At 39.8% G+C, this 19,322-nt stretch overlaps 2 protein-coding genes, 1 long non-coding RNA gene and 1 pseudogene across 3 annotated transcripts; 3 read left to right on the top strand and 1 right to left on the bottom strand.

Annotated features, from left to right (window-relative positions):
• Window positions 1-1,365: 1,365 nt before the first annotated feature.
• On the top strand, window positions 1,366-2,716 carry LOC122008962. The gene is made up of 3 exons (XR_006119432.1): window positions 1,366-1,739; window positions 2,175-2,249; window positions 2,549-2,716. It is a non-coding gene; the product is annotated as an uncharacterized LOC122008962 (long non-coding RNA).
• A 5,039-nt stretch (window positions 2,717-7,755) lies between these two features.
• Window positions 7,756-8,683, top strand: LOC122008956. The gene has a single exon (XM_042564895.1). It carries the CDS (start codon window positions 7,779-7,781, stop codon window positions 8,640-8,642), a length of 864 nt encoding a protein of 287 aa, XP_042420829.1. The 5' UTR covers window positions 7,756-7,778; the 3' UTR covers window positions 8,643-8,683.
• Window positions 8,684-10,823: 2,140 nt separating this feature from the next.
• Window positions 10,824-12,057, top strand: LOC122001481. Its single transcript, XM_042556249.1, has one exon. The coding sequence runs from the start codon at window positions 11,203-11,205 to the stop codon at window positions 12,055-12,057; it is 855 nt and encodes a 284-aa protein (XP_042412183.1). The 5' UTR covers window positions 10,824-11,202.
• Window positions 12,058-12,931: 874 nt separating this feature from the next.
• Window positions 12,932-18,801, bottom strand: LOC122008948 (annotated as a pseudogene).
• Window positions 18,802-19,322: the final 521 nt, after the last annotated feature.

The following is a 19,322-nucleotide window of genomic DNA, read 5'->3' as shown; positions in this document are numbered from 1 at the left end:
CGCAATTTGGGTAATCGTTGATCGATTAACCAAATCCGCACACTCGTTAGCGATCCGGAAGACTGATTTCCTGGATCGATTGGTAGATCTGTTTTACCGGGAGATCATCAGATCATGTGGTGTCCCGTTGACTATTATTTCGGATAGAGGCCCACGGTTCACGTTTTGTTTTTGACAGAGTCTGCAGCAGGCCTTGGGCACGCAGCTCTGTTTCAGTACAACTTTCCATCCGCAGACAGGTGGACAGTTAAAGCGGACTATTCAGACTTTAGAGGATCTGCTGAGGTCATGTGTTATGAATTTCGGAGGCAGTTGTGAGGACTATCTGCCGTTGGTAGAGTTTGCTTACAACAACAGCTTTCATTCGGCTATCCAGATGGCACCGTTTGAGGCGTTGTATCGTAGACCTTGTCGGACACCCGTCCTCTGGGATGAGGTTGGAGAGGCCCAGTTGTTGGGACCTTATAGAGTTCAGCAGGATGCAGAGTTGGTCCGTACTATCAGATGGAAGATGTCAAAGGCATAAGACTGCCAGAAGAGTTATGCTAACCCGAGTCGGAGACTCTTAGAGTTCTCCATTTGCGACCATGTATTTCTGCGAGTTTCATCCACGAAAGGGGTGAAGAGATTCGGCCTCCGAGGTAAGCTGGCTCCGCGGTATATTGGCCCTTTTGAGATCTTGGAGAGGATCGGAGCGGTAGCTTACCGACTGGCACTACCACCGTCCCTGTCAGGCGTGCACGATGTATTTCATGTATCCATGCTGAGGAGATATGTACCCGATCCGACGCATGTGCTGGTAGATATTCCAGTTTCAGTTCAGCCTGACATTACATATGAGGAGGTTCCGGTACGGATTCTGGACCGAAAAGAGCGTCAGTTGCGGAACAAGACTATCCGGCTGATTAAAGTCGGATGGCAGAATCATTCAGACGAGGAGGCTACTTGGGAGCTCGAGGATACGATCCGAGCTCGATATCCCCATCTTTTTACTTGAGGTATGTGATTTATTTACCGTTCAGCATTTATACTCTATATCTGTTGTTAGTACTTGCTGATGGTAGAAAACGAAATTTGGGGACCAAATTTTTATTAGTGGGAGAGAATGTAAAATACTGAAAATAGACGAATATTAATAAGGGAATTTTCCGGAATTTTTGGAAATTTTTCGGGAATTTTTCGGCGCTCGTACGGACGAGTTAACGGGGATAAAAATGGGAGTCCGGGAAAAGCCTGTTTAGGCTACCCATTTCAGTGAGGAAAAGTTGATTTTTATTTATTTACTTTTCCTTTCTTATTTCTTTTCTCCCTCATTTTTTTTTTATTTCCCCGCGTGCCATTCTTCTTCTCCTTCGCCGAATTCACCCGTGCCCTAACCTCCTAGCGCCGGCGGTTACCTCTTCCTCTCCGATCGAACGCCGGCCAAGCTTCTTCTTCCTCTCTCTTCCTCCTCGCCAGCGTTTGAGCAAGAGCCGCCAGATCCCTCTCCTCTCATCGCGCCGCACACCTTCGCCCTCCTCTGTGCGCCGTCGGCCGACCAAGCCAGTGCTGGTCCTCATTTCCGACGAGCCACAGTCGCTGAGCCACCAGTGCCGATTCCCCTCTTATTTGCGCCGACGCCCCTCCCTGGGCTCGCGACACCGCCGCCCTTTCTCCCGATCGCTGGCGTGAAGAGGCGACTAGGGTTCCAAGGATCTTTGATTTTCCTTTTCTTGCTGTGATAGAAGTCTCGATTGAAGGTAAGTTTGGGTGTTCTTGACACACTTGTTGTCTTTGGGGATTTTTCTTTTTGTTTTCGGTTTTGGCTTATGAAGGGTTGTCGGATTCGTTGCACGGTTCCAAGGTTGAGTGCAGGATGGTTAGAGATGCCCTGCCGAATTGAGTTTCCGAGATTGAGATTTATTCCTGTTCTGTATATGGATCTCTTCTAGGTTTAGATTTCTTTGATTTATTTTGAATTTAAGCGAATTAGTCTAAAATTTTGTTCCACTGGTTACTATCGAATTGGGAATAGTTTTAATGGATTTGGTGTATTGTTGGATGATAACTAAGTGTCTCCTGTTGTTAAGGAATTAGTTGTAGATAATTCTTGGTTTTGATGTTGAAATTGTTCATACTGGATGCTTAAAGAATATGGCATTGTACACCTGAATGGATGTTTTGTTGTTCTTTAGGTAGTTGTCGACAGAAGCTTTAGGGCAATGAGGTGGATTTCCAGCAGCCACCTTGTTTATGGCTGTGAACTTGAGGTATGATGTAGGAATCTTAATACCTTTTGTAATTGATGTGGTCTATGAATTTAGAATGGAACATGTGGTTGATCATGTTTTAGATTCAGGTGTAATTGGATTTAGGTCTTTGGATTGCTATCTAATGGTTTGTTTGGGGTTAAGGTAACTAACCCTAATTGACCATGGGATTTAATTAGGGTGTATTGATTTAGATTGTGCGGATTAGGGTTTTCCCTAATTTAGTCTTGTGGATTTTATTTAGCTATTTAAATTCTTATGAATGTTAGCTAAATAAAAATATATATTGATCGACACAGGACCTTGACGCGAGACGATATCTCGACGTCAGATTTGGACCAGATACGATCCTTTCTTTTTGGAGGCGCGTACTTTTGACTTATATCATTTGATATACATAGTAGTGAATTTAACAAGTTGAATTAATTATGTCCTTTATTTGTTTCAGTTAGTCACTACCCAATATCTGATACATGATTGATTGATTGCTTGATTTGCATCCCATGTATACTTTATTTGTTTATACATGCTTATAGGGGTAGTGATATACCATGCTTCACCATATTCAGGACCTAGGTTTTTATACCTTCTGTGTACCTTTGATTCGATATGATTCGTTGACCTAGGGTGCACTTTTCTATATATATGGATTAGGTCAGGATGTTTTTATGGTTATTGCCATGCACCATTTGCATGATTGCATGCTATGCGATAGTCCGCTCCATTATTGTTGAGCACATCGCCAGTTACATGGATCTGCACACACCACCACTCATGGGTTAGTGGTCGATTCAGGCAGAGTGTGTTGCAGCAGGGACTCTGTTAGGCACCGTTGGTCCGCTCATGGGTAGTGTGACACAACGTGTTATCCGGCAGGGATTCCTCCCCGTCATCGTGTACCAGGAGATGAGAGCATTGCGCTCCCCCATTTATGATTTGGGGTAGGAGGATAGGTGTACTCCGACAGCATCCCGTCCACTCGGTCACTCATCAGGAGTAGTGACGACAGAGTGCACGGTTGTCACAGCCCTACCCACTCGGCCTCACTTTTGTGTGAGATGGTTGACTGGCGTCAGGGGTGACCAGGACGCATCATTGGCATCATATGCATGATGCATTTATTGCTTGTGTTTGTGTTTGCTGCATTTATATGCTGCATATTGTTTGGATACCTATGTTTAACATGCATACAGGATTTCCCTATCCCTCGAACTGTTTGACCTTATACTCAGGTCCTGGTTAGTACAGTTTCTCTCCTGTTTACTTCAGATGTATATTTTTATCTTTCTTATATCAGGAGACTGTACGCATGATTAGTGCTAGGTGTTATTTCCCTACTTTGTATATCAATTATACCTGCTGAGTGTTGGACTCACCCCGCCTCCATTGTGGATATTTTCAGGTTGATGCTGTCAGGAGAGAGTTCCAGTTGCTGGTCCCTGCAGACCTCGAGGATATGATTGGTTTTCTTTTGGTTTCTTTTCTGTTCTAGACTGTTTTGAACTTGTTATGTTTTGGATTATTTTACTTACGGACATTGTATGGATTTTATTTTGTCGATGGATTTGGATTTGGATTTATTCTACTACATGTCTGCCTGGACGGCAGAAGAGGTGAGTTCATCGGATTTGAGTTTTTCGAGTGTAGTGGAGTAGGGTTGATTTCGAGTCAAGGTATTATCTTTCTGTTTACTTGTTATATAAACTGCATGGAATGTGTGGTTGTATTTTTATTGTTTTTATTATTCCAGCCGCCTGTGGCTGAGGTATGTGAGGATGTAGAAAAGTTTCAGATTGTCCGCCGTACAGGGGAGATGCTGCCGAAATTTTCTCGGACAGGGACTCCTCTGGGGCGTGACACATGCTATGGATTTGGTAATCTAATTTAAAGTTATACTTTCTAACAATTTTTTATTTTATTATTACATTAGTATGTATAATTATGTCCCAAATTATTTGTGTATACAGGAGCATGATCTTGCTCGGTAGCTCACATGCATGGAGGTCTTTCTGAAGACCCATAAGAAGAAAGATGGGTCATTTGTCGATTCTCGATCCCGGACCCTACACATAAGATTATTAACTTTATTACATTTGTTCATGCATTTCTATTTTGATTAACTTTAACAATTGTTATCAAATTAAATATTGATCAATATTATAATTTTGAATATAGGAGCAAATGACAAAAAGAGTGGCTCAGGCCTCTCAGCCACCATCAGAGGGGGAGGAGCCACAGTCTCTATCCACCGACGCGCTAAATGAGATATATTATGATGTTGTCGGTGGAAGGACAAAAAACTCCACCCTCTACCACCTTGGCTCCCAAGCCAAAGTGGCATTTGATCGTTTGAGGACTCCTAGGGGTCATGCTAGTTCCTCTTCTTCTAGTGAGGTGCAATCATTAAGATGCGAAAATGAAGAACTGCGCACTCAACTGAAGTCAATTGATGAGAGAATGGCTTCTATGGACCAGTGGAGTGCTGCTGAGGAGAAGAGGAGGACCGATGAGGAGTAGAGGAGAGCCGAGCATGATACTCTCTTTGCCCGTATGCAAGCGATCGTGGCAAATTTCGCCTGCACCCAGACGCCACATGGTCTTGAGTCACAAGAGACTCAAGATCCATCAGACCGTGGTGAATAGCATGTTTTGAGGTTTGTTCAACTACTATTTAAATCTTTATTTATCATACAAGTTACATACAAAATATATTTGATTGTTTTATTCTACTCTGCTTATTTTTAAATATTACATTATTATATGTTTCAGGCGTCAGGATGTACATATTCAGCACGATCATCATCATCTTCTTCTTCTTCTTTCTATCTAGGTATTTATTTTTTAAATGTAAAATTCATTATACATGTATATAATATTTTGAATTATACATCAATCTCATCATAATTTATTGTATTTACTTTCTAAAGGATTTTACACTATTAGTTGTTTTTGTAGTATTTGTTATCATGATATGGATTTATATATTTGAGCATGAAAATATTGTGATCTATATATGGATGCTTTATTTATATTGTGTTTGTTTCTATATGTTTTTATATGTATGGAGTGTTTGTTTCTATATGTATGGATTGTGTTAGTTTGTTTGTATCTATATATGGATTGTTAGGATTTGTAAACTATGATTGTATGAATTGTTAATATGTGTAAAATATGATTGCGTGTATGGATTGAATAATATGATGTTTATATGTATGAAATACCATCGATTGTGATGATTTTATATGGATATATAATTTGTATACACGGTTGAATGAGAATACAATTGGGTGTTGTTTGTTTTTTTTTTATTTTCTAACAGAATACCGACGGAATATGTATTCTGTCAGTATTTTGTATCATTATTTGCCGACAGAATTGATAGTTCTGTTAGTAATTGCCGACGGAAATCACATTTCCGTCGGTATTTTACGATACAGGGCCTACACCTAGCTTCGACGGAATTAATTATTCCATCGGAAAAGTTGGCGACAACTGTCCAACGGGGTTTGCTAATGGGATTATATTTCAATCGGTAAGCTACCGACGAAAGTTTTATTTCCGTCGGGAAAAAATGTTTCGACGCATATCCTCGCAACTGATTGTTTCCCGTTGAAAATCCGTCGGGACAAAGCTGTACCGATGAAATACCAACGGATAATTCTATCGGTAAGCCTGGAAATTTTTGTAGTCGACAGACAAATTTTAGAGATTGGTGTGGGAGCAATAGTGTCATTTGGCACAAATTTGAGTCCTTTTACTATTGCCAAATATTTTTGACCCATAGTGTTTGATGGTTTTAAAAGACACAAAATTAGAAGGAAAAAATATATAAACAGACTCAATGACCAATATGATTTAATGGTGTCAATTTGCCATGAATTCAAACTCTTTTTATAATGATCAAGTTCTTAAAGTATTTGATGACCTTAAAAAACTTATCTTAGAGTAAAAAAAAATAAAATAAACTTAATAAATTAATAAGAGTGTAACAAGGTTAATTTGGTATGAATTTAAGAACTTGAAACAACAAATGTGAAAAAAAAAATTAATTATTGCTCAATTCTGTAAACATTGACCAACTCAGCTATGCTACCAAAGGATTCCAATAGATAGAATATATAAAACTCATCAATTATGTGATATTATATAACCTACTAGTAAGTTGACTACTTGAAATGATATCAAATGACTTATCTTATGTTGGATCAACTCGATCGATCGGTTATTGCCTTACCATTGTTTGATCAGCTCTTGAATTAGTTTATGGCTGGCTAGTTGTTTGGCAGCCTTATCGATCGCAAGGATGAACTTGACCTAATCTTGTTTAGTTTTTAATTAGATAAAGAGATTTGATACTTAATTTTGTGATTGAAAGGATAAAGCAGGTTTTATCGTAGTAGTTGAATGATTGAAGATATTTGCCTAATCACCTTCAATCAAAATACTTGATTTAATAAAATATACGTGATCCATTAATTATATATTATGGTTGGGCCAGTACTGTCACAGCGTCTACCAAGCCATGCAAACCATACATCTTATTGTTGAAGGTACATCAATTATTGTGGTGTTCAGTTAACTACATCGAGCACAAATTAATTTTCAATGGACATATGAAGGATGAGTTATAAGCTGATCTCTCCTACTCCCTAGTTAATTTGACGGTCAATTATAAATTAATCTTATAATTTATCTTTCTTCGTATAACTTGAAAATAAATTATAATTAAAATTTTATATATTTAAACTCTATTATCGACCGATTAACAGATTATAATTTTTGACTCCGCAGCTAAAACTATAGCAATTTTATCTTATATTCAGACATTGCTAAAGTGAAACTTATAGAAAGTATGCTTTAAGATGAAGAGATCCTTTACCTTGAAGCCTAAGCATTTTGCATTTGCAATTTTGACAGTAGCATGTACCATCCAAGTACGGCAAAATTTATTTCTTCATAACAGAGGTACACAGCATGCTCGCTGCTCGACCAGCATCAGCTATTATTTTAACTGGAGCAGACAACTTTCAGGCAACCACTGAAATGAGCAAGAAGCGTAGCACATATAAATTGGTTTTCTGACAAATAATAAATTCAGTGCTCAAGTTCAATGAACTACAAACCTACACGTGAGATCGAGAAGCAAGCTACGGTGTTGGATTAGTTTGGAAGAGCGGTAGGAGACAAGCAGGACACGATGGCAAGGCATCTTGAAGAAATATACAGGAGACAAGCAACCTAAAGATTATAATTGTCACTGGAATAATAGCAACCATGTGTTGTGGGTTTTAAACAAATGGGGATTGTTTGCAGATCTCCTACATTGCATAGTAGGACTTAAATTTTCATCACATGGGTGACTTGATGATTTAGGATTCTCTGTGTCTCCTAATTTCCAATTTTTTAGATAAGTTGTTGGTGGAATTTTCAAAGTATATAAGTAGAGCAGAAGGATCAGAAACACTTCACTCTCCTACTCAAACTTTCCACAGATAGAAAGCAAAGAGCTTGGCAGAGAAGAAGACGGCAATGGCCACCTCCGAATCCAATGACGTAGAGTTTTCAGTCAATAAATTTCACGTTCGTTCGATCAGTTTACCATCTCAAACTCATCCTGCCACTCGTAGAGTAGAAGATGAGCTGCAGAAACTTAGAACCTGGATGGAATCATCAGCATCTTCGATGACAAAAGAGATGATTTGCAATGGAATGCGACGCCTGGGCGAACTATACGATGGCATGGAGGATATTTGTCATCTCCCAGGCATTCGTCAAGGTCTGCTCCACTTTGAGCAGAAGAAACGGTTGCAGCAACACGCGGATGGATCGATCAAATTGTTGGACTTGTTCGGCACCATCAAGGACGCGGTCATTTCAATGAAAGAGAGCGTTCAGGATCTTCAACTGGCAATCCGGAGAAGAGGCGAGAATCCCACGGAAGATAAAGTAAAGGCTTATATTCGTTCGAGAAAGGCATTGTTGAAGATGATCAAAAAGAGTTATAAAGAGCAAGTGAATGGCAAATGCAAACCGGTGCCTGAACAAACTGAGCTCTCAGTGATCTTGAGGATGCTGAATGAAGCGTGCTCGATCACTGTATCTCTTCTTTGCTCGATCACACATTCGACGTTTGCCCCGGAGGCAAAATCTAGCTGGTGGTCTTTTTCCTCGAAGACCATGAGAGCTATTAGTCGGACTTCTTATGAGACCTGGAACATGGATGTCTCACTGTTTACGGGTGTCAAAGAAGCTGGTGCTGAGAAGATGGTGATCGTGCAGGATCAGTTGCAGAGCATTGAGAAGAGTCTCGGTGATCTTGAGAATGGTATGGAATGCTTATTTCGGAGGCTGATCCAGAATAGAGTATCGCTTCTGAACATTCTCAGCTTATAGACAATCAATCAATCAATCACCTGGCAGCTGATCACATATTTTAATGGAGAAGCTAATGAATTCCAATTTTGCTTGTAAGATGCGAACTGTAGGGTTGTATAAATAAGAATATACCGTTTTCAAGTGAATTTACACATCCATCATGATCCTCTATTTCCCTTCTCGTTCAGTAAATTTAAGAACAAAAGGTAACAATCAAATTGCAAATTGACTTAAATTTGTATCTCAACTCCAACACAGCATCTAATGAGCTAAACATGGACAAATGAAAACAAAATACTGTAGGGGGCCTGAGATCTTAGACATGATTGATTGGAAACTTGAAAGCTAAACGAAGATGAGTTTCATGTGAATTGCTAGTCTGTCAAAGATGTTCGTTGCCTCTCTAAACAAAAACTAATGGTGGTCAAAGGTGAATACATTCGCTCCGATCACCCTGTCAATCTGTTCCAGGACCAACATGGAGGAGATAAATCACGGACGGCTATTTGCCTTTGGAATAATGACTAGCACATAAGGAAGACATTTATCTCAGTTTTGCGAGATTTGAACCTCAGATCTCATAATGGCAATACCTCATGCGCTAGTCATTAGATGTACATATTCACGGTAGAATAAGGGAAAAAAATGTAGAAGTACATCAAATAGTGTGCATCACATTGTACTTGGTTGGCATAGTTTGAACCATGCCGAGCACGGCTTGGCTTATGTTCCGTGATGGGTGCCCGACCCATGTGTCATGTTGGTTAATTAGGTCATGATGCTTCTGTGCCAAACCTAGCCTCACTCAATATATATGATTTACAAAATGTTCATATAAAATTTTATACATTAACCCATCTAAAAAATACAAAATGAAAAATGTTTAATAAAATTTTATTTTAGTAATTATTACCAGTTTTGTTTCTTATCAGTATTACTTTTATTAGTTAGCGTGATTGTCCCATGGGTGTTAAACATGCCCAATTTTGAGTTGTGTTGTATCGTGCATGACCCAAGATGAATCAGGTCATATTCGACCTGAGCACGACCCAATCACATGGCTAAGATCAAGTTAAACAATTGTATGAAACAATTAGGAATATACTAAATATTATTAGAAGAATTGGTTATCAATACTTTCAATTTGTCATTTATTTAGGTGAAATTCTACTATAAAGTCAAAACTTTATATGCGCTCAGCAGAGTGAACGTGAATTTACAGAGGATTGGTGGATTCGATCCGGTTGGAATTTGATTCCAGACATTGATAATTAATTAATAAAGAACTACTATCAACTTTGTGTAAGAAAAATTATTAGCCTCTTCCATATTCTTTCTTCTTAGAAAAAGATAGAGTGGAGTTATGAACATACGATGGTATAAGAAACCTCACCTTACTGTGCTATTAATGAAGCAAAATGATAGCAAATTAATAACTAACCCTCATCTTAAGATAATTTTGCGATAGTTCAAAAATGCTAGTAACTCAAGAATACATCTTATGATGATTGTCATTAGCTATCCATTGTATAATGATCTTAAGCAAATGATTCTATGATACCTCAAGAATAATCTGACAAAAAAACTCCTATATTGGCCAAGTTTTCTTACAAATAGAGAATTCACATTAGGGCATTTTTTTTTTTGTCGTGATAGGGTAGAGTGTTTAATCTGATTTACTAGATTAGCAAGAAGTGGATTGTTGTAATTAGGTTTAAGTGTAGAGGAAAAGTATTAGGTCATGGTCCTAATTAACAATATGTGAGTTTAGCTAATCAATGAAGTTCTACTGTGACAACAAAATGGTTATACATAAGACGTCAAATCCAGTGTTTAAAATGATCATCATGCATTTGTGACAGCCCTAATGATTAACTAGCACGCTTGCTAACTAAATTTCTAAGGCTCTAAAATTGAGTATAATTGTAAGGAGCATCATCATCCTAAATATAGATATCATTAGGATCAGAGGCCAACTTCTACTATAACACATCGTATCATGTCCACTAGATAAATATTTTTGGCGTACAAGTCACAGACAACTAGCATTTGAAAAATCCACCGGTGAATCGCAAATATGTTGGCATGAAACAACAACAAAACTAGCCAAGAGCATATGTCTAGAGTTCCAAATACAATGGATCATTTAATTACATTATAAATTTGAAAGACAATTTGCAACATATAGAACATCTCGAGCTTCAGGATGCATGATTCTGTCTGAAGTAGTAGTAGTAGCAACAAGAAAGATTAATTAGAATAGCTAAAAGATGGTCCAGGATCCACCATCATGCTCATAATTTAGCAGATAACTTGAGGCAAGCACCCTACATAATTATGCTTAATGGTCGAGACAAAAGTAGCAATCATGTATAATAAAGAACAAAAGTGTGTTGGCATGCATATCTTATACTGATATGCAAGGCTCAGCTTACCAGGATTCTAGTTGTCTGCTTGTTTAGATGAGCATTTAGTGTGTATATATATAAGAAAGTAGAGCAGAAGGCTGAGAAACAGATCCATCATCTTCCCCTTCTAGCTCCAATCCTTCAAGATATTGGCTGAAAAGAAAGCAGCAATGGCCTGTTCGGCTTCAACAGAAGAGAAGACTTTTCATGTTCGCTCAGTCAGCTTACCTTCCCAAGCTAATCCTACTACGGTCAGAGTTGAAGAAGAGCTACACAAACTTAGAATTTGTGTAGAACCATCGGCATCTTCGGTGACGAGGGAGATGAACTGCAATGGGTTGAGACACCTTGGTGAAGTGTATGATGGCATGGAGGATCTTCTTCACCTCCCAAGCATCCAACAAGGTCTGCTCCACCTTGGACAGAAGAAAACATGGCAGCAACATCTGGATGGCTCGATCAAATTGTTGGACTTCTTTGGCATAATTAAGGATGCAGTCAGCTCAACTAAAGAAAGCATTCAGGATCTCCAGTTATTGGTTCGGAGAAGAGGCAAGAATTCCCTGGAAGATAGACTGAAGGCTCATATTCGTTCGAGAAAGGCAATGCAGAAGGTGATCAAGAAGAGATACAAAGACATGAAGCAGGTCCAGGGCAAATGTCAACCTGAAACTGAACCTATGGAGCTATCAGTGATCATGAGGCTTCTGAACGAAGCAAGCGTGATCACTAGGTCTCTCCTTTGCGCAATCATGCATTCAATGTTTGCACAAAGAACAAAAGGTAGCCAGTGGTCACTTTCCTCAAAGGCCACGAGAGTGGCTTGTGAGAACTTGTGTCAGTCCTGGAACGTGGATGTCTTGCCGTACAACCTTAAAGATGCAGACATCGAGCAGATCACAATGGTGCGAGGTCAATTGATGGCAATAGAGAACAGTCTTGGAGACCTTGAGAATGGTTTGGAGAGCTTATTTCAGAGATTAATTCGGAATCGAGCTTCAATTCTCAACATTCTTAGCGTCTAGAAGGGCATCCAGCATTTAGTAACTGATCACCACCTTGGCATCTGCATTTTAAAGGATGTGCTGATGCAATCCAATTTTTGTTGTTATATTTGAGTGTAAAAAGCGTATAAAAGCAACAGTTCTTGAACTTGAAATACAAAATTTATACATCAAGGGCCACTCACTCATCTGTTGGACTCTCTTTTGCCTTGGATTGTTTCTGAATTTGTTTCCTTATTATTCACTAAATCATAGAAGAAGAAAAACAGATTTTAGAAAATCCATGAAATAATTTAAATCATTATTTAAGACTGAATAACCCGTGTTTAGAATAATCAATGATAAAAGCATGATGACTAAGTACCTCACAAATCTTTTAAAAAGTATTCTTGGTTTTTTCATTGACCTATATGCAAATATTAACTTCATTAAAATGCTGTAAAGATTCTTCTTGTCTCTCCAAATCTAAATGCACACATGCATTAGTAGACACAAGGAATCAAGATGAACAATCATACTAAAACAGTGATTATTAAAACTCAAATCTGATCTTAGATTATGTTATCTTTTGAAGGATGGATGTCAAGTTTTCATTCTATCCTCCAAAAATGTTTGTTCTTTGATTTACTGATGTTAATTATATTCGACGACTTCATGTTATGAAGGATATTACTTATCGAGCACAAATATCACAAGAAAGCATATGTTTTAATATCACATATTGGGCTTCTGAGTATTTACTTCCTAACTAGGATGAATTAAATTCATCGTAGTTGAACCAGATAAAAGATTGAATTCACTGATTAAAAGAATCATGCATTCTGGTTGCAAGTGAACCCAGATAATACATAAATGTTAACAAAAAAAAAATGAAAAGAGACGTGATGCTTTCGGATCACCAGTAATCCTGACAAGAACAAGATCCTTCCTTAAAATGATGAAATTGGTTGGCATCGCGCACTATAAGCTCCCTTTTAGTTACTAATGATATTAGTTTCATCACAGTGTGACAATCACAGCAAATTCGGAGATTCTTCATAATGTGGATATGCATCCACTCAGGTAATTAAGCTAATTAGACCAAATGCCATTGCCAGCTTCTCACTGTGATGACGTTGACAACCTGAAGTTGCCTTGTGATCATATCCCACTGCTTCTATCTCCTTAATTAGCTCATATAATTTCTTAAGAATAACGCCAATTTGTGGATGGCTCGGGTCATCGGCAGTGAAAACATGGATTGTGTTTTTAACCTCAATCCAACTACATCCAGGATTCTTTTTTATCCCCTTTTCCTTCATGAGCTTTCTCACTCGAGCGGAATCATCAGAATTCCCTGCATCGGCATACATCTTAGCTAAAAGCACATAACTTCCAGAATCCTTAAGGTCCAACTCAAATAGATGCTTTGTAGCATACTCTGTGAGTTCTTTGTTGCCATGTAATTTACAGGCTGCAAGGAGAGCTCCCCAAATTTTAACACTTGGCTTTAATGGCATGTTGCCTATCACAGTTTTCGCATCTTCTAGCAATCCAGCTCGGCTGAGAAGATCCACCATGCAAGCAAAATGCTCTAAGCCAGGAGCTATATTATAGGATCTACTCATGCTATTGAAATAAAACTTCCCTTCTTCGACAAGTCCTGAATGACTGCGACCAGATAAAACTGCAACATAACTTGTGTAATCAGGTTTTATTCCATTGGATATCATTCTCTGAAAAACTTTTATTGTTTCCTTCCCTTGACCATGTTGAGCATACGCAGTCATTATGGAATTCCATGATACCAAATCCTTTTCCAAAATAGAATCAAATGTTTTTCACAGTTCAACTATCTTTCCACATTTCGAGTACATTGTGATGATCCCATTTGCAACTGATATGTCGGAATTGAGCCCTATTTTTATGGTATGTGCAATTATTTGATTACCAATTCTCTCTGCCGCCACCTCTGCACAAGCACGAAACAGTGTAGAGAATGTAACCCAATATGGTTTTACAGCACTTTCTCGTTGCATTATAATGTACATTTTAATACTGTCACGCTCCGGAGGAGTCCCTGTCCGAAGAAATTTCGGTAGCACCTCCCTTGTACGGCTGACAATCTGAAACTTTCTACATACACAATATACATCAGCCACAGGCGGCTGGAATATACACACAACTACGCAGTTATATGATACAGCCTACTCGGCTGATACAAAATCAAAACACGGAAAATGACAAAAACCAAATACAAACCCAAAACACAAAGACTGCTAGCCGGCTAGGTTTACACAACCAATAACAAATACAAAATACCACATATCAACATCAACACTCCAAAAATAAAATCGGAGTACAGAGCTAAACAAACTGATACATAAACAAACAAAACATACGTGAAACTGACAAGTCTTCTGATGTGACGTGGGTACCAGCAGACAGGATATTCCAAGCGACACCAAAACCAACCTCGTACCTGAAAAAGATAGTATCAACGGGGTGAGTTCAACAACTCAGCGAATACCAATGGACATGAGTAGTAAGATATATCTAACAGCAACAAACATTGAATACAGCTTCCTAATCATATATAGGGAATACGCAAAACTGAAAGGTAACTGAGGAAGCTGTACTCACCAGGAACTCCTATCCAGACAAAAGGGTCGTCAACCGAAAGTGTCAATAATCCTGTATGCAGGTCAAAAGTATGCATCCAACCAAAATGCAGCAACCAAATGCAGCAAACACAATCGTAAGAATATAAATGCATCAATGCATATGATGCTAATGATGCGTCCTAGTCACCCCTGACGCCAGTCAGTCCTCTCACACACAAATGGCGAGTCCGAGTGGGTAGGGCTGTGACAACCGTGCACTCTGTCGTCACTGCTCCTGATGAGTGACCGAGTGGACGGGATGCTGTCGGAGTACTCCTGTCCTATGACCCCAAATCATAAATGGGGGAGCTCAATGCTCTCAACTCCCGGTACATGATGACGGGGAGGAAATCTCTGCCGGCTACCACGCTGAGTCACCTGACCAACGGAGCCAAACAGAGTCCACCATCTGCCGGCTACCACGCTGCTACACTAAATGCCAGCGGAGCCAAACAGAGCGGAACTGTCTGCCGGCTACCACGCTGAGTCCTCAGACCAACGGAGCCAAACAGCAGAACCGCCACACACACCTGTCTGATATACCACTAACCCATGAGTGGTGGTGTGTGCAGTACATGTAACTGGCGATGTGCTCAACCATAGTGGAGCCGACAATCGCACAGCATGCAATCATGATGCATGACACTAAGCATAGCAAAACTGATCAACATATCCATATCCATATATACATAATATGGGTACCACAGTATCAGTAGGTCAAATCCACAGATCTAGGGTATACAGGTGCTCTATGATATAACAACCTAGATCCTGAACATATCCCCCTTCCATAGCATATGTACCAACAATACGCACAGATCGAAGAAAAAGGGTCTAGGTACACAAATCAGATATGATATACAAATAGAGGTACACAAGTCAGGTATGGTATAAAAACCTAGGTATCAGATAATCTAGATACACATGCCAGAAAAATAAAATCCAGAACCTAGTCCGAACCTCAGTAGGTATGGTATGTCACTTACTCTAGGAACCAAGGTACTCATGGCAATAATCCTGAAACGTAAACATATATACATAACAAACGCCCAACAGATCATGCTATGGGTATCAAACCGTGACATACCAAGGCAAACATGATCATTGCTTGCAGCTATAAAATACTATGCATATCCAATAGACAATATCATAAAGATAAGTCAAGAGGTACCCGCCTCCAATAGAAAAGTCCAATCTGTTCCGAACACGACGTCAAGATACTCGTCTCGCGTCAAAGTCCTGTGTCACCAATATAAATATATTTTATTTAGCTACAATTCATAAGAATTTAAATAGGTAAATAAAATCCACAAGACTAAATTCTAAGCAATTAAATCTAATCACACTAATCATGCATCGACTAGTGATATATTGACCATCTAGTAATCCATATCATCTCCAATTCAACACATACCTAATTTATACTCAACAACCATTTACAACCTCCAATTCAAACCTACACATCACCACATAATCAAATCATATCTAAATCAATCCATTATCCACAACACATATCAAATCCCTACACTTACCTCAATTTACAGCCTTGTTTAAGAACATGAAGTTGCTGAAACTTGCTGAAGTCAATGACTGCCAGATCCACCAAAATCCACAGCACAAGACTACCCTCGTACTCACTGATCCATGCCAAGAGATAGTTGCTGCTGGAATTAGAACAAGCAAACCAAATCAACAATTCATCAAGATCCACCTCAGTAAACTAAAAAGCCCAAATCTTTGTTCCAGATCAGTGGAAGAACAGACTCCGCATCTGGAACTAGAACACAGCATGGAGGAGGTCGGCGTTGTTCGGGTCAAGAGATGGCAGCATCGGCAGGGCACAGTGAAGACCACGCGGAATAGATCTAGAGCAGAAGAATTCGGTCGGCTGATCGGTGAGCGGAAGAGGAGAGGAAGGGGCTCTTCTCGGTGATCAAAGGAAGGGCCTCGGATGGGCGGCGGGCGTCGGCGCCAATTGTAGCGACCGGAGCGACGCGAGATGGCTGCGGCGCGTCCTGATCTCCACGGCCGAGACAAATCTAGGGCTCAAGGTCAGTGGCCGGCGCTAGGGTAAAAGCTCGGAGTCGGCCAGAAGAGAGGAACGGAGACCCTCGGTTGGCTCTCGTCGGCCGGCGATGAGAAGCTCCACCTGTGGTTGTGCCGGCAGAGGAAGAAAATAGGAAGGAAGGTGTCGGCGCGAGGTGGTTAGGGCTCGGGTCGCGACAGGGCAGAAACGGCGAAGGGAATAAAAGAAAAGAAAGAAAACAAAAAGAAATAAAACATTTCCTCGCTTAAATGGGTAGCCTAAACAGGCTTTTCCGGACCCCATTTTTGTCCCGGTTAACTCGTCCATACAAGCTCCGAAAAATACCCAAAAAATTTCTAAAAATTCCGGAAAATTCCCTTATCATTATTCGTCATTTCCCGGTATTTTACAAATACCTTCTTCCTCACTGCCATGCTGTATATATGCAGCTAACATTGCATTCCATGTGACTACATTTTTGTCTTCCATGGAATCAAAATATTCATGGGCCTTATTCACATTTCCCATCTGAGAATATGCAGTTATCATACTTTGTCCATGATATGATATCTCTAACAGGCATCCACTGAAAGACAGAATCAGCATTTTCTATAGAGCCGCATTTGCCATACATTATAACTAGAGCATTGGATACAGCAACAGATGAACAAGATCCAGTACGCAATGAAATAGAATGAATCTGAGTACCAAGACATAAATCCAAATTAGTGCAACAAGCACTAACTACAGTTGCCAGCGTGAAGGGGTCCAAGGACATAGGCACATTTCTCATTTCATTGAACAGTTCAATAGCTTGTTCCATGAGCCCTGAGTGAGCATACTCCGCAATAATTGCAGTCCACGACACAGAATTATGGTCATGCAAGCCATCAAATGTTCTCTTTGCTGATCCTAGATCACCACATTTAGCATACATATCTACCAGGGCACTCCCAAAGAACACATCAATGCTCTTTTGAGACCTTATAATGTGGGCATGATGATGCTTTCCCCATCCCAAGTCAAGGATACTAGTGCATGCAGCAAGAACATAAGTGTATGTCATAGAATTCTGCTCATATCCTTCAGTACTCATATCTATTATGATAGGAAGTGCCTCTCTTTCTTGACCACAGTGAGACAATAGTGAAATCATGGTGTTCCAAGAGACAACATCTTACTCAGGCATCTTATCAAACACCTTAATTGCACATCCAACTTCATAGGAACTCGCATAACCTGACAACATACAATTCCAACAGAAAAGATCAGGACTTTTTAACATACCAAACACTTGCGAAGATAGGTCAACGGCTCCACTTTACATACATATCAATTAGCGATGCCCCAGCGTCTGGATGTCTTCCAAAATCTAACTTTTCAACAAAATCATGCAATTGAAGGCTCCATCAGTGACACCCAAGCGTGACACATGATTTCATCACGAAGGCGATGGCAAACAAATTTAGTTTGCAATTAAGATCCCGGAGCATCAATATGAACGTCCTCAGCGCCTCTGAGGGCTGAACATCACGGAAGTAACCCACCATGAGTGTGTTCCAGGAAGTAGAGTCCCTCACCGGCATTTTATCGAACAGCTCCACTGCTTCACACAAAAGCCCAAATTTCGTGAAACCATTGATTATGATATTGCCGGAAAAGACATTGGGAAAGGAAATGCCGCCGTACACTCGGAGCGCGTCATCAAGAGAGCCGCAGTGAATGTAGGTGTTGAGAAGATGATTCTGAAGGAAGAGGGAGACCTCGAGGCCCGCGAAGATGAGGCGGGCGTGGAGCATCCGGCCATGAGAGATGGAGCCGGAGGCGACGCATGTTGCCATTGCGTCGGAGAGCTCCTGAGTGAGGGTCATGTAAGCTTTGTTCCCAGAGGCACTGGCTGAGGTGTAGGGTCTTGGTCTGAGGGAGAAGAGGGGAAGGCGAAGAATAAGAGGAAGAGGAGACGAGGATGTCATCGGACAATGCCATGGGAGCTTCATCATCAAAGGTTGAAGCTTTGGCGACTCGAAGCAATCTCAAGCGCCCCCCAAACAGCTAGTAGAATTCAGATATTCCAATTTTGGGTCGACTTTAAACTGAGGGGACGTTTGGTTCTTTCCTAGGAATAGGAATCAGAATGGGAATCATTGTATTGTGGAATGGGAATGGGTATGAGCATGTATATCACTCTTAAAAGTAATGCTTAGTTAGTTGTATATCTTCTATCGAAATAAATCAAAGTTTCCTTTTTTACCCTTAAAGGAAATTAAGAGAAAAAATTAGATGTGAGAGAAAGATGAATGTGAGAGAAAAATATAATAAAAGAGAATGATGAGAGAGAAAGTATTATGAGAGAGAAAGTGTGATAAGAAAGAATGAAGAGAGAGAAAGTGTGATGAGAGAAAATGAAAAAAAGAGAGTGTGATTGGAGAGAGCATGATGAGAGAAAATTTGTGTGAGAGAAAGTATGATGGGAGAGGATGAAGAGAGAGAAAATATAGTGAGAAAAAAATGAGGAGAGAGAGTGTGATGAGAGAGATTGAAGAGAGAGAAATTATGGTAAGAGAAAAAGAGAACAGTGAATATGATAGGAAAGATTGAGGAGAGAGAAAGTATGATGA

Source organism: Zingiber officinale, chromosome 1A, assembly GCF_018446385.1.
Source record: "Zingiber officinale cultivar Zhangliang chromosome 1A, Zo_v1.1, whole genome shotgun sequence".
In the NCBI taxonomy this organism is placed as follows: Eukaryota; Viridiplantae; Streptophyta; class Magnoliopsida; order Zingiberales; family Zingiberaceae; genus Zingiber; species Zingiber officinale.
The sequence above is the reverse complement of the archived record's forward strand: the minus strand, read 5'-3'. Positions and strand labels throughout refer to the sequence as shown.